The following is a 26,603-nucleotide window of genomic DNA, read 5'->3' as shown; positions in this document are numbered from 1 at the left end:
GATAATATCCCTGTCTTGCAAGTGGCACTACTGGGCCCTTGTACTCTATCTTCTACATAAGACATACCCACCCACCCCCGACCAACCAACCTCACACACCATGAAAACAGGGTTTCATATTAAATTAAATTAAAAAAAAAAAAGAATTCTCTAAAATGGGTCCAAATGAATTCTAACTGTAGAACTAAAAGCCAGATATTCTCTACTTCCTTGTACCATCTCATCACTTCCTTTTTCCTCACTAAGAATTTATATTTGGAGAATCCTGCAGATACCGTAACCATACTAGATATATAAATAATTGAACATTTATAAAATTTGATTTGATTTTGTAATTTGGTAAGAGATACACTACGCTCACAGTGTATGTATACAACTTACACAATTTTAACGATTGCGATAGGGAAGATTATTGTCAAATTCATCAATTAGAATATTTATATATTTCTATTGAGAAGGCTATTTTTTGGTCTGTTGTAAGTACAATGTTCTCTCTTCCAAAACAGAATTTGTGTCTGGGAATATATTTTAATGTGAACACTTAAAACAGACATACAAAATTCAAACGCATTATATAACTGGGATCCAGGCTGAAAGGATAGCACATGTCTCTAGAACACTGGGTATATGTGTGCCTAATTCTGCTTTTTGAAGTTTTCTAAGATTCTTTCTATATCATAGCATTTCTAAAAAATTACATGTCTTTATCAAAATTGCTCATAAACAAAAGAAATTTATGGGTAATCAGTCACCCTTTCAATTACTTTTGGATATTAATTATTTCATTGAACACATGGTAACATTTTAAACTCTATCAGAATACAGATGCATATATAATGTGGCTTGCAACATCCAGAAGAATGTAGTCTAATAGTAGAGAGAATACAATTAATCAAATTATTATTCAGATTATATAGGCTTGGTTACTTCATCTGTCATTTGGGAATGGCGACATATTCCTTCACCACAGTTTTCAATCAGAATTAAATTATGTATAGGATATTTTATCACCATCATCAGCATCATTTATGATAAATGACAATGGATATATGCAATTCATTGTTCAATGGTGGTGGTACAAGATGTCATGTATTAGGACTTAACTCTCCTCTATTTCTCATTCATAGTCTATATGGCCAATTTTCAACATTGCATACCACATGTCTGCAATTCAAGCCCCAGGCAGAAGAATGCCTATAAGTTTAATTTTTCACACAATGTATAATGAAATGCCTGGATAGTTTTCTGTTTGAGTAGTTCTTTGCTTTTGGCATATGAAGATCAAGTATTGGCTATATAATCGATTTTAGTTGAAGACTAAGTGCAATAATGCATGCCTACAGTCGCTAGCCAAGAGGTCAGCAGTTTGAATCCCCCAGGTGCTCCTCGGAAACCCTGTGGGGCAGTTCTACTCTGTCCTATAGGGTCGCTATGAGTCAGAATCGACTCGACAACAATGGGCTTTTTATTAAGAAAGTTAATCATGGAGCTATCATCATCAAATGTGGCACGGAAAAGAGCAAAGGGCCTGCACTGTATCTTTTCCTTGGTTAAATTTTTCCAAGTCAAAACAGATTGTCATGATGTCTCAAAAATCTTTTTAACACAAGTAATGTGCTCCCAGATAAAATATTAAAGCAAAGTTACTATATTAGTTTGCAGAAACCCAATTTCATTTTAAAATTGGGTCAGTGGGCCCACCGCTTCAGTAAATCAATATTATCACTCAAGCTAGCTTTTCTTGTAAAAATGCCTATGACTATCAGCTGTATGGATTTCTATAATACTTTGGATACTTAAAGAGCTCATGACACGAATATTTGAGAGAAAATTTACATTATACGAATAGCATGTTAACGTAATGCTGAGAATATAGTTCATGTTCACTGGTCAATAAAATACACATACACATTATTTTTAGTGCAGAAGAGTCCGCACAATAAATAAGTTATGAATAGACAGACTGACTCAGTGGATCCTATTTTCATTTTAAGAGACCCTTCAATTCCATATGCTTGAGTCATTCATTAGACATTTCTCACTTGAGTTTGAGCGTGCGTGCAGTGGGGCTGCAGGCATCTGCACACATACTTACTCGACAACTAACTTTCCTTTTTTAAGTGAGCGGTAGTCCAGATTAAAGCAGATGAAAGTGTTCCCATCATTGTGGCCAGCCCTCAGAGTGGAAAATGAGCTCAGGAAGGCAGTTATATGAAACTGAATACTCCCTGGAATGGACATTCAGTTCTAAGGACCCTTCAGGGAACTTCCAACAATAGCTCAAGCAGAAGAAAACACTTGTCTTCAAGGCAGTCCAAGCCAACCATTCACTTCCCTGGGAATCTGTCCTCAGAACCCAGTGCCTGGGGCCTCACAGCTCCTGTGTACACATCCAGGAATGGCAGGCCCAGCTCGCACACACTGTATGAACAGAAGCCCTTTTTCCAATTTCTACCCAACCTACCTCTCTATAACTTCATATTTCTTTGATATCTCCAGAGATATTTAAGCTTCATAGCCCCACAAAGGAATACCCACAAAGAGACATTTGTTTTCATTGCTGACATGTCTTTTCAGATGAAGAAACATTAGAGGAAAAATTACAGATAAACATACATAACAAAACAAACCACTGATTACATGAACTACTTAGATTAAGCAGCTAACATTTTAATCTAAGGTTTATACTTTTGACAACACACTGAGCATGCAGGACAAAAAAAATATACTAAGGAGTATCCCAATATACCACTCTGTTCCAGTATTTATCCTATGTGTGTGTGTGTGACTAGTGAATAAGATAATACATTAAGTATGCACTGTGAGACACAAACCCTTTTTCAGTCTGAATGCCTGAGTTTCAAATACTTGATGCTTTGATGACTAAATAGTAGACAAATGCTGTGTTATTTAGTCATTTATTTGTGTGCCTACAAGCTGTTAGGCACAAGGAGCTCATAGATGCCAGGCACAAACCCTCCTTTCAAGGAGCAAAGGAGTGAGTCAGAAGCCAAGAAGCAACCTGGCATCGACAATATAGGATATAAGGGATAGAATTATCTACAGGGAGTTCACATAAGAACACAGACAAGGGGAACCATATTCTGATTTTGGTAGTCAGGAATGTTTTTTTTTTTTTTCATGATGCTCTAAAAGCAAACACTAAAATAAAGAACAGAAGTTGTTGGTGGAAGAGATGTGGTGATAATGATTTTTGTGAAAACATTTCAAGAAGGGGGAGCAGGTCTTAAGTATGAAATTACGTAACACATTTGTAGAACCATAAGTAATTTTATGGCTAGAGAAGTGTGCACGGTGGTGCATAGCAGATGAGGTTAGCGCGATGAGCAGATGTCATACCATGAAGGGCTTTGGTTGCCAAAAAAACAGTTGCCATCGAGTCAGTTCTGACTCATGGCGACCCCATGTGTGTCAGAGTAGAACTGTGCTCCACAGGGTTTTCAGTGGTTGAGTTTGTGGAAGTAGATTGCCAGGCATTTCTTCTGAGGCACTTCTGAGTGGCCTTGAACCTCCAACCTTTTGGTTAACAGCTGAGTGTGTAAACTATTTGCACCACCCGGGGACTTTTTTTGTGTGCTAGAGCCTTGGATTTTACCCTGTCAGCTAAAGGATTCTCTAAAGCTAGAGGTATACGATCTGATTTGTGTTTTAGAAACATTACTGGGGCAGCAATTAGAAGAATGTATTTGTTTAGGGCCAGATTAAAAGCAAAGAGATCATTCACAATGATACATACACACACACACACACACACAATCATCTGTTAATCTATGTATTTTTTTATATAACTTGTTGTCTAAATGTATATTTATCTTTGGAAGGCACTATATAAATTAGCTATGCATTAATAATAATAGTTATAATAAAACAAAAAATAAAAATGATTCCCAACACTTTGCCACTGACCAAGCAATTTCATATATCCCTTTCACAATGCCCACAATAAATAACCTTGAGGCTCAGCATTATAATTCTCAATTTACTCTTGAGGACAATCAGTCTCAGATATGCTCAGCTCTGTGCCAGACATATGGTAAGCAGTCAACAAACATTAGTTAAATAAATATTGGCTTGGTCCAGGATCACTTGGCTTGGTAGATGGGGTAAGGTTTAAAACCCAAGTACTCTTAGAACCCTGGTAACTTCTAAAATGCCAGCCCTTCTCATATAAGCTTTTTGGTCATAAAAAGCCCAAAGCACAATACCTCACAAGGTAGGACATTTAGAACAAGGCCTAAATCTTCATGACATTTTGTTCACTAAATGATGCATGTTCCTGTATAATAGAAATGGACTGCATCCTAGTGGGTTACCATTAAACTACCCTTCTTCTATATCCTGAATGATGGATTTATTCACTTACAAAACTTATCCGTTCATTAGCTCTGATGATGATACACTGGCCTTCAGAACACTGGGGGCTTAAGAGGTTTGATGCTGTAGGTTTTTGTTCTGTTTTTTAATAATTTGGTAACAATTATAGATTTACTGGACATTGCAAAGAAATACACAGGGATGTCTTATACAACCTTTAACACGTCTCTCCCAATGTTGACACCTTGCCTCCCCATAGTATAATATCAACCTGGGAAACTGGCATCAGTATCATCCACAGAGCTTATTCAAATTTCACCAGTTATATATGTAGCTTTGTGTAACTACTACCACAATTAAGATACGGAACAGTGTATCACTACATGGCTCCCTTGTGGCATCCCTTTATAGAACACACTCCCAAATCTGTTCTCAAGTCTCTCTAATTTTGATATTTTAAGAAAAATATAGTATGTAACTTTTAGAGATTTTTTTTTTCTTCACTCAACGTAGTTCCTTTGAGATCCACCCAAGTTGAGGCGGCTATCAATAATTCATTCTTTTTACTGCTCAGTAGTATTCCATGGTACAGATTCACCACAATTTTTAACATTCACCCATTGATGGACATTTGGGCTGTTGTTAGTTTTGGTCTACTATGAATAAAGCTGGTACAAACACTCGTGTACAGGTTTTTGTGGTGAACATAAGTTTTTAATTTCTGGAATAAATGCTCATGAATTCAGTTGCTGGGTTGTATGGTGATTGCATGTTTAGTTTAAGAATAAATTACCAAAATATTTTCTAGAATATCTGTACCATTTTACATTTCCACCCACAATGTATTAGAGATCCAGTTTCTCTGCATCCTTGACAGCATTTGGTGTTGTCGCTGGTTTTTATTTTAGCTATTCTGGTAGGTTTGTAGTGATATCTCATTGTAATTTTAATTTGCATTTCTCTAATGGCTAGTGATGTTGAACACATTTTCATATGCTTAATTGTCATCCGGATAACATCTTCAGTGAAGATCTTTTCCCCATTTTTAAATGAGATTGTTGATGTTTTTAATGTTAGTTTTTGAGTGTTCTTTATATATTCTAGATGCTACTTCTTTGTGGGATATGTGGTTTGCAAATATTGTCTCCCAGAAAGCTTGTATGTCACATCCTTTTAAAAGAGTATTTTTCAGAGCAAATGTTTTTAATGTTGACAAGGGACCATTTATCATTTGGTGGATCATGTTTTAGGTGCCACATCTAAGAATGCTTCACCAAGCTCTAGGTTGGAAAGATTTTCTCCTAGTTTATTTTCCTAAATGTTTTACAGGTTTAACATTTTAAATTAAAGTCATGATCCATGTTGAGTTTATATTGGTGTATTGTGTGAAATTTAAGTCAAGTACCCCTCCTCCTCATGGATGTCAAATCGTACCAGAAGCACTTGTTGAAAAGGCTATCTTTTCTCCATTGAATTGATTTTGTACCTTTGTCAAAAATCAGTTGGGCATATTAGTGTGGGTCTGTTTCTGGGTTACATATTCTCTTCTATTAATCTATGGGTCTACCTCTCTGCCAGTACTAAAAAAAAAAAAAAACACTGCCTTAATTATTGTAGCTATAGAGTAAGGCTTGCTATCAAGTAGAGTGATTCCTCCCATTTTATTCTTCTTTTTGGAAATTGTTTATTCTAAATTCTTTGCCTTTCCATATATATTTAATAATTACCATATTTTTACACAAATAATCGTGCACCCTTTACATTTGTTTGCCAACTGCACCTCCCACCCCACAAAGTAATTTTCATAAGCATGCTATGCTGATTTTTTTACAGCAACATGTAAAAAAAAATGGCATAGCAGCGCTTATGAAAATACCTCACGGGGGGAGGGCACGATGGGCAAATGTAGAAGATGCATGTTATTTGTGTAAAAATATGATAGCTTGTCTATATGAAGAAAAAACTTTGCTGGGATTTCGATAGGATTTGCATTGACTCAATAGATAAATTTGGGGAGGACTGTCATAGTTACTGGAGCCCTTGTGGCACAGTGCTTAAGGGCTCAGCTGCTAACCAAAAGTTGGCAGTTTGAATCCACCAGCCGCTCCTTGGAAACCCTATGGGGCAGTCCTACTCTGTCCTATAGGGTTTCTGTGAGTTGGAGTTGACTGGACAGCAATAGTTTTTTGTTTGTTTGTTTTAACATAGGTACAATGTTAAGGTTTCTAATTCGTTAGCATATTAAATCTTCACAATAATTTAAGCTTTCATTAATCTCTTTCATAAGCATTCCACAATTTTCAGCAGGAAAATTAGATCTTCTCTGGCAATCCTGACTTCTGCCCCATAGGGTTTCCAAGGAGCCCCTGGTGGATTTGAACTGCCTACATTTGGTTAGCAGCTGTAGCTCTTAACCACTATGCTACCATGGTTTCCTACCCAGAAGCAGTGGCTTGTAAATGGGAATTGGTGTCACCTAGGTAAAAAAGAAAAGGGAGAATGTTCTAGAAAGAGATAATAGCATGTGTAAAGGCCCTGTGGAAGATGGAAACAAAGCCTGTTCAAGGAACAGAAAGAAAGCCAGTAAGGTGGCAAGGCAGGGGAAGCATAATGGGAGATGCAACTGGTCTGCTATTGCCGTGAGTGCAAGGAAGATGAGGAAGAAATTTTGTCCCTTGGTTTTAAAGCCAAAAACCAAAACCACTGCCGTCGAGGTCGAGTCGATTCCGACTCATAGCGACCCTATAAGACAGAGTAGAACTGCCCGATAGAGTTTCCAAGGAGCGCCTGGCGGATTTGAACTACCGACCTCTTGGTTAGCAGCCGTAGCACTTAACCTCTACGCCACCAGGGTTTCCCCATTGGTTTTTAGTGACATAAAATTCTACCATTTCACTTGAACTCAGCAGGGTGAAGCTTGAATAGAAAAATAACGAAGCCCAAAATTTCAAGAAAAAAAACAAAAACAAAAAAGAACATTTGGCCTAACTGACAGATATAAAGAATAGAAATAAAACGATATCTTGTTTTATTTTGGCATTTTCTTATACCATAACAGAACTTACAACCTCATTTAAAATATTAAAAAAAGAAACTAATAGAGTTACTTCTAAGGTTTAATATTAAAACAATGTGGCAGATCCTTAAAGAAGAAATAAAATATTACCATACGGCCGTCTATTACATTTGGAGAATGGCATTTGGGTGTATTCAATTTTTTATCTTTTCTGCTCCCAACAGCGTTGTAGTATTCTTCATATTTTTTAAATGGAAGAATTGATTTCGGTATTGTTTTAATACTACTTAGTTACTTATTTTATAAATATTAATAAAGTCAAGTGCTTTTATTTGTATATTAATTTCTAGCTAATGTGTGAGTGTCCGAGTATGCGAGTATACATGCACAACGATGAGGGAGAGTGAGAGAGGGGTCTACACACACTAGTGATATTGAAAGAACTACTAATTTATTTTCTCCACTACACTAACTTATAAAGCTTTTTCCCCCTAGAAAAATAGTAATGACCTCACATATTAGGAAAATAAATTAAAGGAATGCAAGATTGATTAACATAAAAAACATAACCTAACTACTCCCTAGTTTTATGTCATATAACTTAGCATCATTTGCAGCAGTGAACTCTAACAAATGGGAGCTTGTGTATTTAGTATCATACAGCAGTACTATGTTTGGTTGAACCAAATTTTCATTATCGGATTGGAAATCAACATTCTGGGTCTCTGAAAATGGACCTTTGACATATGATTTATTTCTATTGCTTATCCAAAGATGAACGGCCTTAGATTTAAGAGGTAGAAGATGTATTTAAAATGGTAGTTATCATGTATATGTTCCTCATATTTTCATCTGTTAGTAATTTATTGGTCAACACTAAGCTATCTGCAATATGACAAAGAGGTGTGATAATATATATATGTCTTAACTGAAAGAAAACTGCATTCAGCATTTTTTGGGGGGAGTAGTTCTTATTTCCCCTTGCCTCTTACTCTCATTCATACATTTTGAACTGTACCATCACAATGTTGTTGCAGACTTTTTTTATCTTACAATGTGTAGATATGGAAACCCTGGCGGTGTGATGGTGAAGAGCTATGATGGCTAGCCATAGAGGCTGGCAGTTTGAATCCACCAGGCACTCCTTGGAAACCCTATAGGGTCGCTATGAGTCGGAATTGACTTGATGGCAATGGGTTTGGTTTTTGGTTTATTATACCCTCCGGAAGGAGCGCTGGTAGTGCAGTGGTTAAGCACTCCACTGCTAACTGAAAGGTTGGTGGTTTGAACTCACCAGCCACACTGAGGGAGAAAAATGTGGCAGTCTGCTTCTGAAAGGATTAAACCAAAGCCAAAACCAGTGCTGCCAAGTTGATTCCGACTCATAGCAACCCTATAGGATAGAGTGGAAACTGCCCCCATAGGGTTCCCGTAAATCTTCATGAGAGCAGACTGCCACGTGTTTCTCCCAGGGAGTGGTTGGTGGGTTTTAACCGCTGACTTTTTGGTTAGCAGCCAAGCACTTTAAACACTGGGCACCACGGCTGCTCCATAAAGATTTCAGCCTTGGAAACCCAACGAGGGCAGTTCTACTCTGTCCTATAGGATTGCTATGAGTCGGAATTGACTCAACAGCAATGAGTATATACCTCTGACTGAGTTGAGTGTGAGGGTATAATTGCTTATCAAGTTAGAGAAGCTCTCAGTATCATTTCTGGTCATAGATATAGGTGTCCAGTGTTGACATCATTGTGCAGGGTGCACACTGCTTACCTCCAGGTGGCGACATTTACTTCATAGCCTAGTACTCAAAGTCTATGTTACTGCTGCACTCTAGAATTGCAGAGTGTACATTACATACATATATACAACCACATACAACACCACTGTGGACAACCTACCTAAAAAAAAAAAGGAAAGGAAAATTAGTTTGCCTATGTAAAAAGCAATAGTAATAATATTAATTTAAACGAATGACTATTTATGTTAAGGATTATTCAAACTAATATTTATGATTATCATTAAGTGTCATATTGCTGTATGCAAAATTTTTGTTTCCAGTATTAATCCTTGTTCATGTGGGCCCAGTTCTCAGTTTTCTGTTTATGGAGCACAGTTGCCTATGCATAACTGAAATACAATGAGAACTAGTGAGCCCACTCTGAAGAAGCTTGCTAGAGATGATTACAGACAGATCAAGGACTGTATTAGCTCTGTGCTTTGCTCTTTTTCAAGTTCACACAGTAAGAAGATTGAGATAGGAATAAAATAGTGAAGCAAGTGATCTATGATGGATATTATCTTAGCCAGTCTCCCTGAGGAGGTCCAGAGATGGATGTGAGGTTATTCAGGACATCCCAGTTTTTAATCTAAGAAACTATAAAGTGACAAGTCCTATTGTCTTTTGGTAAACAAACCAAAAGTTTTATGAGTTTTTATAAAGAGGATTCTCAATGGAACATCTTTAGTCCTTTTAATGGAACATACTTTTTTTTTTTTACTTAGTTCTTGTTAGGAGATACTATGATTTCTGCCATTTTATGTTTTATCCTATCCTTTCTAGAGTTCGGACAGACCAAATTCTCTGCATATCAAAATCTGAGAGATTGTGACAGCCAGCTGGTGAAGAGCCTGGAATCCATCTGCCACACTTCAAATACTAACCCTACCACGTACCAGCTGAGCTACCTTAAATAAATTACTAAACCTCCCAGTACCTAAGTATCTTCATCTGTTAGATATGGATGATAATATTTCCCTACCTCCTAGAGTTATTTTGAGAATTAACTGAGATGCGTTATGAAGTGCTCAGAATAGTACCTGACACTTAGTAAAGTTTTGATAAATGCTAGGTATCATCTTTAAACATGAGGCAAATCTAGACTAGTGCTCCACCACCCATCTGTAAGTTTGTCCTACTGTGGTGGCTTGCATGTTGCTATGATGCTGGAAGCTATGCCACTTATATTTAAATACCAGGTGGACAGGTTTCAGAGGAACTTTCAGGCTAAGAGGGACTAGGAAGAAAGGCCTGGTGATATAATTCTGAAAATTAGCTAATGAAAACCTTAGGAATCAAAACAGAATATTGCCTGACTTGCTTGCTTTGGACATGTCATCAGGAGAGATCAATTGCTGGTGGAAGACATCATGTTTGGTGGGGTGAAGGGCCAACAAGGGGGTAGGAGACCCTTGGTCGGATGGGTTGGCACAGTAGCCCCAATACTAGACTTGAACATGCCAGCCATCATGAGGATGACACAGGGCCAGGCAATGTTTTGTTCTGTTGGACATAAGGTCACCATGAGGGCACAACAGCAACAACAAGAATAGTGCTATTTCCATACTAAGCACTGTCGATAACTGTGTATGTAGGGTAGATCAATGTCTTATTAATCCTTGTCTTTGCATTACTGCTTCTTTCACTCCTTCTCTAATTCCCATCTCCATATGCCCAAAGTCTAAGGTCTCTTTATAAAGGTGGGGTCTTCAGTGAAGACTTCTATAATCACACCATCCGTAAGTAAACATTTATGGTTGCTTTGTACCATGCTTTATAACTCTCTTGGCATATTATAGTAGTTATAAACCAAAATCAAACCCATTGCCATTAAGTCAATTCCAACTCATAGCAACCTTATAAAAACAAAAGTAAAACTGCCCATACGTTTCCCAGGAGAGTCTGGTGGATTTGAACTGCCAAAATTTTGTTCAGCATCCAAGCTCTCAACCACTGGGCCACCAGGGCTCCATCCAAAACCAGAACCCATTGCTATAGGTACATGCGTATATGTGTTCTTTGACTTAGAGATTTGTAGACTCATAAACACAGCAGGCATTCAACAATGCTTAGTTACAAGCAAGAAAAAAACAAAGAGTAAAATAGTTGCTTAATATCATATTAATATTCTATCTAGTCCTTCTTCCCCCCAAAGCTAACTGATAAGTATATAACACTCATTCAGGACTAAACTTCAGTTACGCAAATGCCTTCCATCCCTTCAGTATAATTCTGGTTTTATTTAAACTAAATTGTCAATATGTTTTCTGAGTTATTTTCTTTTTTACCATTTTTGCAGATTTATGACTAATCAATTTTACTAATGGTTCTCAAGAAATTTTAGACATTTCTCCAATAAGCATCTATATTAACTAAAATAGCATTGAATAAAGTGTAAACTTACCTTGTCTTGTCTATGCAATTCTGTATTCTCTAAAGGATGATTCTTCATATTGCTTAACAACTCCAACTGAGCTATTGAAATTCAGCTATGATAAATGTTTTACACTGAAGGCTCATTTCATTATACAGTAGTCAGTTCAAATGGGGTTTCCAAAGAAGGTATTTTTAGGAAGTGCAGAGTACAGGAAAAAAGCTGAATACATTACACAATTTAAATATTTATTGAAGCTTTTCTACTAAGGCAACATTTTGGTGATATCTCACAGAAATAGCAATATGGGAGAAGAAATTAGGGGTAAAGAGATGGCAGAGGCTGTGGAAACCAAGACACTTGGGGCTGCAAGTGAGATTCTCATTCACAAAGTCATTAATGTGGAGATTGAAAAGAACATCCCTCTGTACAGAAATATTTTTTTCCTTAGTCTTTCATCACTCTACTCCGTGTAGATGCTTTTGATTTTTTTTTTTTTTTGGGAGTGCTTTTATCTTCCTTGTTGAATTCTTAACCTTCTTCTCTTCTCACTCAATGATCTTCCTAGCTGGTCTCATCTAGTCCATGGCTCACACATTTAAATTCCCAATCATGTGTTCTCTCTTAGGCTTCAGACCCCACATCCAGAGTACCCACATACTCCATAAAAACAATAACAATGAACAAAATAAAAACCCATCATCTATACCTCCAACACTTCCCATCCTTCCAGCTTCCCTTCCAATGTTTTCCTTAGTAAATGGCACTGTTATCCACCCAATTCTATGTGTCATAGAAGTAACCACATCCAATTCAGTATCAATTCCCTCTGATTCAATCTCAGAAATAAACCTTGAATTGATCTACTTCATTCATACCTACTATCACTATTGTAGCCCATATCACCTTCTTCTCCCACCCGGAGAAGTTCCAACAATAGCTTCAGAACTGATAGCCCTTCACCTACCCTTAACACCTTCTAATTCCTTCTTTAAAATGGAGCTATATTATTAAAAACATAAATATGTCAATATCATAAATATGTCCATATCACTTCTGTACCTCAAACCCTTAAAAGACTGCCCACTGATCTTACTACAAAGACAAAGAGCATCCACATGACCTCCAAGGCTTTGAGTTTAGACACCAGCCTGCTGCTTTAGCTGCATGCTGGTTCCACTCTTTCCCTCACTCACTATACTATAGAAAAGCTGATCTTCTCTACTTCTCTCTTCATAGTAAGCTCCACCTTCACACATGCTGCTCCCCCTGACTGGAGTATTTTTTTCTTCTCTCCTCTCTCTTTAGCAATCCCCTCCCTCATTCTTCTTTCTCTTACGTTGAATATCATTCCCTTAGGCAACCCTCCTTGATTTCTAAGACTAGTTTAGGTCACACTCTTATACATTCTTATAACAACTTGTGCTTTTTTCCATAGCCCTTATCCCAAACGCAGTTTAAATAGTGTTTCCATGCTTATTTATTTAATATGCACATCCTCCCATTTATTCTAATCTCCATGAGTTCACTTGTTCAGAACAGTGTCTCCAGAGCATAGCGTAGTGCAAGACAGAATGTAGGCACTCAATATATATTTGTTAAATGAATAAATTAATGAATGGGTGATAAATCGCAAGGTGTAAATTTCTTCTTTCAACGATGGTCACCCAAATCCACACAATACAAACTTTTGTGGAACCCCTTCTTTTGACACTTTCCTTTCTGGATTTATTTTGAGAGGAAACCTATTTTCAGACATTTAAAGTAGAACACTGTAAAGTCCATAGGCTTGATCTAAGTGAACCTCTGTGACAACACTTGGTGCTCTCTGACACAGCCCATTAGAGACAGGGTGTGGACACCTAATCTGAAGGAATCCTCTAGCTCTTCAGCAGCTGTTCACATGGCTCCTGCCCTGCCCTTCAGCCTCTACTAAATCAGGATTCCTCAGCTGTCTGAGCTTCCCATGAGCTCTTTCAGTTAACCACCTACATGCCAGCATTGCTTGCATCTGGTCACACCGTTTCGCGTCTAATCGCCAAGTGCCCCCTTTTCCCTCCAATATACGGGAGCCAGTGGGATTCATTCACTACTTTCACAGATAATTTTATCACTTTCCCAACTACTTGGATAATTATTTTACCCACTTAGTCACCAAATTATCTCTAACACTGCCTTCTTGACCATCAACATAAAAATCACTTACTCAACTTGGCTTTCATGAAACTACTTGGGCAGTTCTGAGTCCATGATTTTTCTCTTATTTCTTTAATTTGACCTCACAGAGTATCCAAGGCTAAAATCCGCCCTGTAACAGTGTGCTGACTCCTGTGCCCTTTAAGTCAGCATTTAGCTCAGGCTAAGGTAGTATTGCTGCTGTAATCTGATAAAGGAGGAGACAAGTTGTGTGCAAATAAAGATGAGTGCCAGGAATGCGCAAAAAGCTACTGAAGTTTATGCCCTTTTATAGTCCTGATTCTATGACAGTCTTAGACAAAAAGGGGGGCGGAGAGGGAAGCAATTTAAAACAAAACAAAAAGCCACAGAGAGGGTGAAAACATTTAAACAGTAACTCTTTTCTCTGCCCATAATTAGGCATAACCTGCGACGCTATAATGCTAATTGTGCTCAATTAATACTAGCCTTTTTTACAAATAAAAATTTTCAAGATGACAGAGAGAAAAAACATCTAAATTTAAGGATATATTGACAAAAGGCATGTTATTTTGACATGTGTAAATTCATCATTGTTGCTACGACCATGTACTCGTTTAGTATTTATTAAGAGTAGAACTAAATACATGACATTTCAAACATCTGATTTTTGAAAGTGTTTTAAAAATTGCACTAACTCTCTTTAAAACCCATTCTAACTATATTGCATGGCTTAATAATGCATTTTAATATTTCTTCTATTTTAAAAATCAACTCAATTCTCTATCAAAATAAGTAAATAAAATAAATTGAATAATAATAAAAGCAAAGCTTTTCCTCAGATGATTTTAACAGTAATATGAAAAAAAAAAAAGAGTAATATAATAGCATCCAAAAATTTTAACTTGCTCAAACGGATCTCAAATTTCAAAATTGACTTATGAGAAAAACCGATTCCCCAACATTTTTAATTAATTAAAATTATATCTTTAAATATATATGAAATCAAACTATTAAAATTAAAAGTTATGGAAGACTCCTTTTAGAACAGTGAAAACAACAAAAGTAGCAACATTTTATCAATATGGCAGAGAAAGGACTATTCCAATAGAGTTAAAAGATGATTGCCAATATCCTCCCACTCCCCCTGAGTGAAATATGGGGTGCGTAACAATGAGTGAAAGCGAGGCACTGAAGGAGAAGACAAAGGATAATAAAGGTAACCAAGAAGGAATTTCCGAACTCAATCCAGACTGCTAGAAACACTTGTTTTCTCAAGGCTTAATAGCATTATATTCACTATGCAATATCAATATCACCTATTGGACAGAGTAGAACTGCCCCATAGAGTTTCCAAGGGGCGCCTGGTGGATTTGAACTGCTAACCTTTTGGTTAGCAGTTGTAGCTCTTAACCACTATGCCACCAGGGTTTCCTATAGGGATCATAGGAGCCTAGAAAATGGTTCTTTGTATTCCCTCACCCTTTGCTATCCCTAGATATTTTGTACGAGCCATGTCAAATTTACATAAAGATTTAGTACACAGCTGAATGGAAATTATTTATTAAAATGGTAGACTACATGGAAGATGTCTGTTATGGGAGAGCTATGGTTTTGTTAGTGGTCATGAGATGGAAATTGTGTGCAAGGCTTCAAACCTGTCCATTCTGGTTCAAAGCCTGCTGAAAGTTCTAACAAGTCTCCTGCTGAAAATCTGCATTCCCATTCCAGATATACTGAATCCGAGTCTACATTTAACGAGATCCCTAGGTGATTCTTAAGTACATCTTCCTGGCAACCGGTTCAGTCCAGTTCAAAGCCTGGTTGTATATCCATGGGATGAGGACTCTTTTAAGCTTGAGCCAGCAGGGATTTTCTTTCCTCACCCCATCTACCTGCTCCCTATCAGAATTATTATTCAGAAATACAGGTACCTCTAAAACACTGGAGTCAGATGGATTTTTTTGGTCATATTCAGGACAGTAATCTTGAATGGAGAAAGAGAAAGATCATGACCCTGGGAGTTAGACTGTGTTAGAATCTCCAGGGAATACACCTGGTTTGAAATGGCACGTTCAATATTATAATGTGCTATAATATTTGCTGGGGGGGGGGGGGGACAAGATTTTCCTACTATAAATTTTTGAAAAATAATTAAATATTTTAGCCCTTAAGCTTCAAACTACAGTTTGCATATGAGTGAGTCACAAATAGTAAGGCTATTCAGAATTTCTGAAATATTTATTCCTTTTTTTGTACTAAATAAAAATTGAAATTTTACAAACAGACAGCCTTTAGTCATCACTCTCTGTGGGACATAAGTAAAAAAAAAAAAAACCCTTTAGGGTTGGCCAGGTACCAAGTAATAAGCTATGATACAGCATTGTTACATTAACTTTCATATGTGTATTAAAATTGAACTTTAGGACTCCAAATATCTATTAGGAAGTATTACTCTATCAGTATTTTATGGAGTGAACCTCCAAAAAAGTTTAAGAGATGTTTTCAGATGGAGGAAAGATGAAGACCACACAGTGCTTGCTTGCTTGTTTGTTTTTTGAAGATCTGTGTACTGCATGGAGCAAACTCCCTAAAGAAACCCAAAACCAAACCCACTGTCTTTGAGTTGATTCCAACTCATAGTGACCCCATAGGACAGAACAGAACTGCCCCAAAAAGGTTTCCAAGGCTGTAAATCTTTACAGAAGCAGACTGCCACATCTTTCTTCCATGGAGCTTCTGGTGGGTTCAAACCTTTAGGTTAGCGGCTGAGCGCTTTAATCACTGCATCACCAGGGCTCCTCTCCAAAGAAAAACATTTCCATATTTTCTACTATGTAACTTGGTTGAATACTGCAACCCGTGACCTTCCCAACAAAATGTTCCAATATGAACCAACTGCCTTGATAACAGAACACAAACCTCATAGGACTCTAGCAGGGCTTTGTAAGAAAACCATTGCCTCCCTCTCAATCCAATCAAAATCTGAATGTACTGTATAAAAACAAACCAAGTTCTTCACTATTCCTTGTCATTGTGATTTGGCTTGCCTTCGAGTTACATACCCTGTATATCTGAAATAACTGTACCGCCTCCATGAACTGAGTTGGAAATCACTTTAATCAATGTATCTTTTCAGAATGAAAGGCAGAAATGTCAAATTCTTACCATTTTACATTCTTTAAACTCTCTAATCTGCATTAAATAAAAGGTTGTCTTTGAGGAATAATATATGCTTTAAAGAAATATAACTAGCATCAACTTTATTTTCAAATGTAATTGGGAAAAGATTCAACCACAAAGAATCTCTGCATACAGAGGTAATTTTCCATGAAACCGATAAAGTTTAAGCTGTGAAGTCATTTACTTTCATGGGCCACTCCCAAGGGCCTACCTAATTTTGTATTCATAATTTCATATTATTTCTCTTAAAAGCCCCCACCAATTGTATAACTTCAAACCCCATAAAACCTGTATCCGCTCCTTCCTTCATGGTTTGTTTTGCTTTGTGGGACAGGAGATATACATTAGTCTTATTTATTAATTTCTTAAAAAGTAATGCATGTTTAAGACAGAAAATAACAAACATGGACAAAAAAAAAACCTTTCTTTAAAGAAAGATTAATTTCCAATTAATTTTCACTTAACCTCTCAAGGAACTTAGTACCTTGTCACTTAAATGTGTCTGTATCGTGTGTATCTAGGCATACTCACACAAATACCATGTTTGCTGTCTTTACAATGGAATAAGGAATAGTTTAATGAAAAATATGATAAATTGTTTTTATTAAGTTAGGGAAATAATACAGCACAAGGTAGAAGGAGACAGAAAGTTTGGAAAATCACTTTGTTTTACTCATGAGATAAAGCCATGATGAAAGAAATATAATAAAATTAAAAATAAAACACCTGACTTTTCGAAGACGACAAAGATTTTAATCTCTTTTATTAAACCACACAAGTGGTTAAGAACTTGGCAATTTGTTTCACATGTAGCAAGTGGCTTAGCGTGCAAGAATTTCAAATGAATACAGCACTTCAAGACTAAAGAAAAAGCTCTATTAAGTATCCCTGCCCAACTCGTGAATCTATATTTCAGTATTGTCTAGCTAGAATAGTGTCAACCAATAACTTTTTTTTCTTACGTAAGTTAAATTTGTAAAAAACACTTTGCAGGTGTTTTATGTATTTTTTTTATTTTAGTTTAGATGAATATCTACATGACATTCTCTATTTTTCATAATGTTATGCCATGTAAGAGACACTAAAAGCTTCTTATTAAATTAAAAAGTATACAATCTATTTAGATCAGCAACCTCTTTTTCATAGTGGTAAGATGCCCTTAAAAGACTTTGCAAATTAAATTTTAAAATAGGATTTTATTAGACTTCAAGATAATTTGGAAACGTAGGTGTAGTGGTTAAGAGCGATGGCTGCTAACCAAAAGATCAGCAGTTCGAATCCACCAGGTGCTTCTTGGAAACCCTATGGGGCAGCTCTACTCTGTCCTATAGTGTCTCTGTGAGTCGGAATCGACTCCATGGCAATGGGCTCTGGTTCTAAGATAATTTACAGCATTTTAAAAAAATGAATGAAATGTACACATGCAAAGAATTACACATATAATCCTTGTCAATGAATTATTGAGCAATCCTCAAAAGTAAACAGTATTTCTGTTAATATAGTGATCTCCTCTGTTAAAGTGTAACTATTTTGGTTTAAAAATAACCAAATGAAATGTAATTGTATCCTTCTGAATTTTCAAACCAAGGCATTTTTTTTGTTGTTGTTGTTCAAACTGGACTCACATGCAAATACATCAAAATAGTAGTATGTTGTCAACTGGTAAAATTTAATGTGAAATATAGCCCTGTGAATGTGTCCATTTTCTCTTAACAAACCCACTATCATGTAGCATAAGCATTACCTGCTGATTTTAAAATTCACTATAATAAAGTCGTACAGGGTATGTTCCCAAAAGGTTAGCTTTCTTAAATTCGAATTAAGACATTAAAAAGATATTTAAATATCTATGACAAAACAGAGAGTAGGTTGGCCTTGCTTCATTCCAGAATTGTCTCTTTGCTTTTCTTTTAGAATTGGCTTACACACAGGTATATGAAAGTATGTGTATGCATGGCTACATATATAGACACAAAAAGCACACACAAAGAACGAATATATGTTATATGTTTTTGTCATTGTAGTAAGTGAATGATTTTCAGTCAGAAAGCAACACTGATGCTCATCAAATTAATTTCTAAAATAAGGTAAAAATATCAGTAAATGCTCCACTACGAGACCTGGGAGCAGCTAATACAAACCAGTAAACAATAGTAATTTATTCCTAGAAATCTTTCCCAAGGGTAAAACTTCTGTTCTATTTCACCAGAAGCTGTGAAGAGTTACTTACTTAGAGAGATTTACTTTTTCATTCTTAATTATGGGTGTTGCTCTTGTACCTATTTTAGAGTGACTGGAATCCACAAGTCAGAGATAGAAAAAAAGAAAAAAAAAAAGATGTGTCCTTCATCCACCTCTTTGGGACACACTGTTCTCACCATATATTATTTTTATATCCTATTTTCACCGTAGTTAATTTCTAAATTTGGCAGAAGTCATCGTGACTTCCTTAAAAATAAACATAAATGTTGTATTTTAAATAAAAGCCTGACTATAGAGCTAGGCCGTCATAAACATGAAACAATGAACTGACTTTGGTAACTTTACTGCAAAATATGATTGGAAGTCCTTCACCTTTATGTTGTTTTCCCAAGAAACAGAGTACATGGTCATTTGGCAATACAGATCATATCAGCATTTGAAAGAATTCTCATGAAATGCTACAGAAAAGAACGTTCATAATACTAAATGTAATATGAGAAGGGAGCTTCTATTTAAATCTTTATCAATACTTTTCCCAACCTCCATTTCTCTATTACAATTCATTGTATTCTTTATTTTTTTTCTCCTCTGATCTGCCAGATACAATTTTCTAACCTCGAGGTCCCCACCTCATTCCCATACAACAATTAGTTCATGAAGAAGATATGTCAGGTCACTACCCAACATGTAATATATAATATTACATGTAAGCATTACTAAATACAGAAGTATCAAAATCATCAGGATAATAACTCAGAGACACAAACTATTTCACAGCAATCAAAGCGGTCTGTTACAAGCACTCAAAGCAGTGATGCTTATTCTATTATTTTAGGAGCTTCTTAAAATAAGAAAGATGTGTTAGGTGCAATTTGCAAAGAAAACATTTTGAATTCTACCTCCTTTCTGTTGAAAAGTTTTCTCAATGAGAGGTATGTACACCTTCACATATATGGCTATGTACAGTATATATAAGACAACATTTATGCTTATTCACAGACTACTATACTAATTTAAAATCAATTTGCCTCATCAGTGAGCTTGTCACAAACTAAATGTTAAGCCATGGCAAAAGATATTTTTAGTTACTTTGTACTTACAACAGTCCTCTACTTCTTCCCACCAAAGCATTTGGAAAATAAGTATATATCAGGGCAGCGATAAATATCTTGGTAAAAATTTCTTCCAACTTTATTGCTCGAGTAGGCTTAGGAATGATGAGAAACCAATAAACTTCTGGAGCCTTAAAAAAATACTTCAGTTTTCCTATCCGTTTCTCTCTGAAGGTAATTGCCTCCAAGATCTGAGCCCTGTAGGGGAAAAGTGAGTGATCCCAACACTGAGTGAGTCAACATAGTGACTGGTGCCAGAATTCTGTAGAGGCCTCTGGATACTTCAAATTCCAGGACCTGCGCAGAAGCAAGTGACCCGCCTTTCCCTCAAGTTGGTTTCCCATAATAGGACTGCCCATGGACACTACATATAAGGTTGTTCTTCCAGCATGGCAAGTCCTGTGAATTCAAATAACGTTCAACTGTATTCTGGTTAATATCCAAACCAGAACAGCATAGTGGACAGAGAACTTGTTCTCCAAGACTTCTCAACACAAAAACTGCACATTACAAAAATGTAACAGTATTTTCTGTGACTTTTTTTTATGCAGTTTTATAAAATAACAGAGCAGAATAGCCTGATCTAGAACTGATTTTTAATGTCTCCCCCCCCCTCCCGCCCCCATTTCTGAACAACACTAAAAATTTCACTCTACTGACACAAAAAGAAATGCCTGGAATAATCTATGCATTTGTTATACATCCAGTGTCTACAAAAGGTAATTTCTACCGTTGGGAACTAATCAAAAGCCATGTATTGATGATCCCAACAATCTGAATAAGAAAAGCAACAGACGAATGTGGCAGCTGATCTCTGAACGCAGAATGTATGTAGGTCTCCCAGGACTAGTTTTCTGCTAAAATAAAGAGCACTCTTACAATGGAACGAAGAAATCCCAGTTGCAGGTTATGATACAACTTCTTTACAAACAAATTACTCTTTCTTCAGTTTCTTTGGTGACAATTATTAAAACACCATTCTCTTAGACATTAAGTTAAAGATCAATTATTTAGTGGCTCACAACAGAGGTTTCCTTTTGTGTTAAACGAGCACAGTTTTAACCTGTCATTCAGGATGCTTGTAAATCGTTCGTTGCCAATACAAAGCTGCTTCTTTTTCTTTATTATTATTGTTTAATGAGACAGGTACATGCAATATTTATAGAAAACATTAGTGACTTTTTTTGAAAGATATTATTTTTGATTATACTAATCCCTGCCAAAATTATTTGAGTGTTGTTTTTTGTTGTTGTTGTTATTGTTAGCTGCCGTTGATCCGGTGTTTCTCTAGTACCATTATTAAAGCGATGCACTCATTTTTCTATGACAAACATTCAATTGCTTGGCACAGAAATAAATTATAGAAAAAATTGATATATTAAGATATTTACCAAATATTATAAATATTATCAAATATTTACCAAATAATATCAAATATTATTATGATGATAAGAATATCATCATAATAATATTTCCATTTTCCCCAACAAAACTTTTATATAGGTTGTCCCTGGATTACGAACATCTGACTTACGTACAACATGTAGTTACAAACCAAGCCCTGTAAAGCCTATGATGTACCTACAATGCTTTATAATAACAAATGGTACTACTTTGTGACACACATCAAAACATTATTATTACTATATTATTACGTTAAAGATATTTTAGTGTATCTGGAAGTATTTCTTTAATGTTTTTTATGCATAGAAAGATACATTATATACTGACAAACATCTGCTAGCTGAAATTAGATAGCAACTGTACCTAACTGTTCTGTCTTAAGGTATAAATTTGACTTAAAGACAGGCTTAGGAACGAAACTCACTTGTAATCAGTGACTGCCAGTAAAACAAAAAGCCTAATTTTTAAATTTAAGGTTATTTAAATTGCCATTAGCCAAAAACAGATTTAAAATGTTCCTATCCATAGGTCACCTTATTTCCACTCCTTAGTGTGGTTGTCTAAATATGCATATAAGCAACCATTTTTATTCATTCATAAAACAAATGTTTGGGGACAGAATTGAAAAAGAAGCACATTAAAATATTATCTATAACTAAACATACACTGTATGTGTATGATGTCGAAATAATTTTAAATGATAAGGTTATAATTGTTTATAGAGTAATTTACAGAGACCTATAATTTTTCAAAAACGCAAAGCATATTTCTATTATATTAAAGTAATGCATCGCATCAGCATGTTCTTTTAAATTACTCTTTAGCCTACAGTTTTATGATCCATGTCGTAAAATGAAGACTAGACCTTACTTGTATTCCAATATTACCAGTAATCCCTATATCATAAAGTAAACAACAAATTAACTAGGAAGAGCCAAGTGTGCTAAACTTAAAAGTGAACAAGGAATAAAATCTTAACGAAAATCCCTAAAGGCATTTGTCATGGATTGAATTGTGTCCCCCCAAAAATGTGTATATCAACTTGGTTAGGCCATGATTCCCAGTATTGTGTGTCCTCCATTTTGTGATTGTAATTTTATGTTGAGAGGATTAGGGTAGGATTGTAACACCACCCTTACTCAGGTCACCTCCCTGATCCAAGGTAAAGGGAGTTTCCCTGGGGTGTGGCCTGCACCACCTTTCATCTCTCAAGAGATAAAAGGAAAGGGAAGCAAGCAGAGAGTTGGGGACCTCATACCACCAAGAAAGCAGCACCAAGAGCAGAGTGCATCCTTTGGGCCTAGGGTCACTACACCTGAGAAGCTCCTCAACCATGGGAAGATTGAGGACAAGGACCTTCCTCCAGAGGTGACGGAGAGAGAAGGCCTTCCGCTGGAACTGACACCCTGAATTTGGACTTGTAGCCTACCAGAGTATGAGAGAATAAATTTCTCTTTGTTAAAGCCATCCACTTGGGGTATTTCTGTTACAGCAGCTCTAGCTAAGACAGCATTATTTTAGAGAAATCGGGAAGGGAGTGGGTTATTCTCCCCCCCCCCCATAACAAACTATTTAAGGTATTTTTAAGCATTAAGATGAATGCAGTTTCACAGGATAATAGTCTGGAAAGAAACACGTCTGATATTTATTTAAAGTTCACAACTTTATTGATTTGGGAAAAATCATTTGGTGGTCATTTATGCCACCCTTCTCCACAGTGATTCATACTTGTTGAAATGTTGCACCTTCTGTAAAGTCATATATTTCTAAGATGTTTTTAAAATTTTCTTTTTACTTAAATCCAATTGAATTATTTGCTAGTTTATGGGCTACTTTATAGGCACTCAGGCCAGGAAAAAAAAAAAAAGACAATTACGATTTAGGCAATTTGGTGCTTGTCTGTATATACAAAAATTCTTGTTGGGATTTTGATAGGAATTTCATTAAATTAAAAAAAATTGATATCTTTACTATGTTAAGTCTTCCAATCCATGAACATGGTATTCTATCTCCATTTATGTAGTTCTTTGATTTCTTTCAGGATCCCAGTATTAGGGAGAAAGCATTCAATCTTTCACCATTAAATATGATGTTAGCTACAGGAATTTTTTGTAGGTGTTCTTACCAAGTTGAGGAAGTCCTCTTCTATTCCTAGTTTTCTGAGAGTTTTTATCATGAAAAGGTGCTGAATTTTGTCAAATGCTTTTATTTTTTCCCTGCATCAATTCATAGGATCATGTGATTGTTCTTCTTTAGCCTGTTAATATGATGGATCAAATTTTGTTAAGGATTTTGGACCTACATTCATGAGGGGCATTGGTCTGTATTTTTCTTTTCCCTTTCCTTTTTTTTTTTTTGAGGAGGGGATACTGTGCTGGTTTTGGAAACTCTGGGGGCACAGTGGTTAAGAGCTATGGCTGCTAACCAAAAGGTCGGCAGTTCGAACCCACCAGGTGCTCCTTGGAAACCATATGCGGCAGTTCTATTCTGTCCTATAGGGTTGCCATGAGTCGGAATCAACCATATGGGAATGGGTTTGGTTTTCTCGGTGTGCCGGTTTTGGTATCAGAGTATTGCTGGCCTTGTAAAGTGTATTTGGAAGTATTTCCTTCTCTTCTATTTTCTGGTAGTTGACAGTTCTTTTCTTTCATCACATGAAAAAATATTGTGTCACTTCAATCTGGTCTCCACGGTTTCTCGTAAGAAATTTGCTGTCATTTGAATTTTTTCCCCGTATTGATAAACTGTCATTTCTCTTTCACTGGTTTCAAGATTTTTTTTAATTTATCATTAGTTTTCCGAAGTTTGACTGTAATGTGTGCAGGCATGGATTTCTTTGGGTTTCTAAGGCCACTATCTCTTCAAGCACTTGTTCAGCACCACCCTCTTTTTTCTCTCCTTTCAAAAATCTGATGACATGAATCTTAGCTCTTCTGTTAAAGTCTCACATGTCCCTGAGATCTGCTCACTTATGTTAGTCTATTTTCTTTCTTGCTGAAATTGGGAAATTTCTATTTTTCTTTCCTCCAGGACTTTTTTTTCTATCCCATCGACTCTGTTGTTGAGACCGTGTGTAAAATTTTATTTTGATTTATTGCATTTTTCAGGTCCAAAATTTTATTTGGTTCTTCTTTATATCATCTATTTCTTTTCAGAAACTTTTTTTTAATTTGTTTCAAGCATGCTTGTAATTGCTTGTTGAGGCATTTTTTTTTTTTTTTATGGTGGCTGCTTTAATATCCTTGCCAGGTAATTCTATCATCCGTGTCATTTAGGTGTTGGTGACTTGTTGATTGCCATTTATTATTCAAGTTGTAATTTTTTTATTTCCTGATTTGATAAGAGGTTTTTGATTGAAACCTGGAAATCTTGGGTATTCTATCATGAGACTTTGGATCTTACTTAAACCTTGTGTTTTTGCTTGCATTTTCTAACACTGCTCTAGTGGAAGCTGGAGGTAGGGCTGCTGTTTTGTACAGCCAGTTAGAGATGGAAATCCAGGTTCTTTACAGCCCGTGTTGTTACCTGTTTCTTTTTATTTTCCCTCTCTTTTTTTGTGTGCATGATTTAAATTTGCATTGGCATTTTTAAAAATTACCATTAAAAATAGTAAACTGATATCTGGGACCTTTTTAGTTCATTCATATGCTTTCAGATTCCTCCTTCCCCGCACTGGACAAAAAAAAGAGCTACAACCCAAGAAAATGAGAGCACATCTGAACTCACATTTCTATAGACAATGAATTCCATGAAACTTGCAAAAAACTGTTTTCAAGACCAGGTGCTACATGTAAGTACTTCATATAGAATTAAGACAAAGAACAGTCAGTGACTTACTAAATGTAAGTAAAACTCAAAACTAACCTATCTGTGTTGTGAAAATAATGGTAAACTATATTGATTCTCAACCATTTTAGAAGCTAAATGTATAGGAACGAATGAAGGCAATTAAATATTTCTGAATAAAACAAAGGTATTATGAGTACAAAAGTAAAGACATTGATATCAGTGAGCTGAGAATAAGTAATATAGTTTAGTAATTTCATTTTGTATGTTGTATTAGTCAACGTTCTGGCAGGAAATAGGTGGCAGATTCAAAAGCATTTAACAGAAAATAATTACTGAAAGAACTATGGACTAACATGTTGGAAGGGCAATAAGAACAAATCAGGTCGTAAGTCACCAACGTAGTTGCAATATTGGATAGTTATCTCCACCTCCAGGCCTGATGGGCCCAGGAGAGGAAATAATGTTAGAGTAGCCACATGTGATGGTTAAGATTGTGTGCCAACTTGGCTGGGCCATGATTCTCAGTGTGTTTATATATGATCACTCCCACGATGGAATATGCTGTGAACAGCCAATCAGTTGAACGGGAGTTTTCTTGGGCGTGTGGCCTGCATCTGAATATAAGCAGACATTCTGCTTATATTCTGGATCTTGTGGCTACCTCCTGTTCCTCTGACCTCCAGTTCTTGGGACTTGAGCTATCAGCTAATCTGTCAGTTTTGGGATTCATTGATCTTCACAGCCTATGAGTGAGAGCCCTGCCCTCGGACCTACTGATCTTGGGCTCAGCAGCCCCTGCAGCTACATGAATCGAGAAAGCCTCCATCCTGATCCACGGACTTGGGACGTATATGTATATATGTATGTATATATGTGTATGCCAACATATGTGTATGTTTCTTGCCAAGAGGCAAAGAAACCAGGAAGCAGAAGCTGAAGAGACTAGGAACACAAGAAGCCGAACTGCCTCGGTCTCAAAAGGTATGGCCATGACCTCAGGGGTTTCAAAGGGTGGAGCCATGGCCTCTGGTGTTTCTAAGGGTAGAATCACCACTTGGATTGCCTAGGAGAATGGTGTGCCTAAAGCTGAGGGAGCAGAGTTGCTGCCCCAGTGGGCCTGGAAGGTGGAACTGAAGCCCAGGGCTGAGGGGGCTCCACTCAGAATCTGGAGAGTGTAGCCGATACCTAGAGCATAGAGGGCAGGGCTACTGTGTAAATTGTCTCAGAGAACTGAGGATTATTTTCAAAGCCTTG

The 26,603-nt window shown here is 36.4% G+C and overlaps 1 protein-coding gene across 12 annotated transcripts in view; it reads right to left on the bottom strand.

Moving 5' to 3' along the window:
* DMD (dystrophin) overlaps positions 1–26,603 on the bottom strand; it is a 2,447,064-nt gene that overhangs the window by 2,294,815 nt on the left and 125,646 nt on the right. For 11 of the 12 annotated variants that reach the window (XM_049872851.1, XM_049872858.1, XM_049872860.1 and 8 more), the window contains exon 1: positions 20,145–20,401. The exons of the other annotated variant lie outside the window; for it this stretch is intronic. Coding sequence is in view for 1 of the 11 variants with exons in the window: in XM_049872852.1 (XP_049728809.1) it covers positions 20,145–20,175 (31 nt within the window). In the remaining 10 variants the exon portion in view is untranslated. Of the gene's footprint in view, positions 1–20,144; positions 20,402–26,603 lie in introns of those variants that run through there. 12 annotated transcript variants of the gene reach the window in all.

Source organism: Elephas maximus, chromosome X (assembly GCF_024166365.1).
Source record: "Elephas maximus indicus isolate mEleMax1 chromosome X, mEleMax1 primary haplotype, whole genome shotgun sequence".
Taxonomy (NCBI): Eukaryota; Metazoa; Chordata; class Mammalia; order Proboscidea; family Elephantidae; genus Elephas; species Elephas maximus.
Note: the sequence above shows the minus strand (reverse complement) of the source record. Positions and strands in the feature narration are given on the sequence as shown.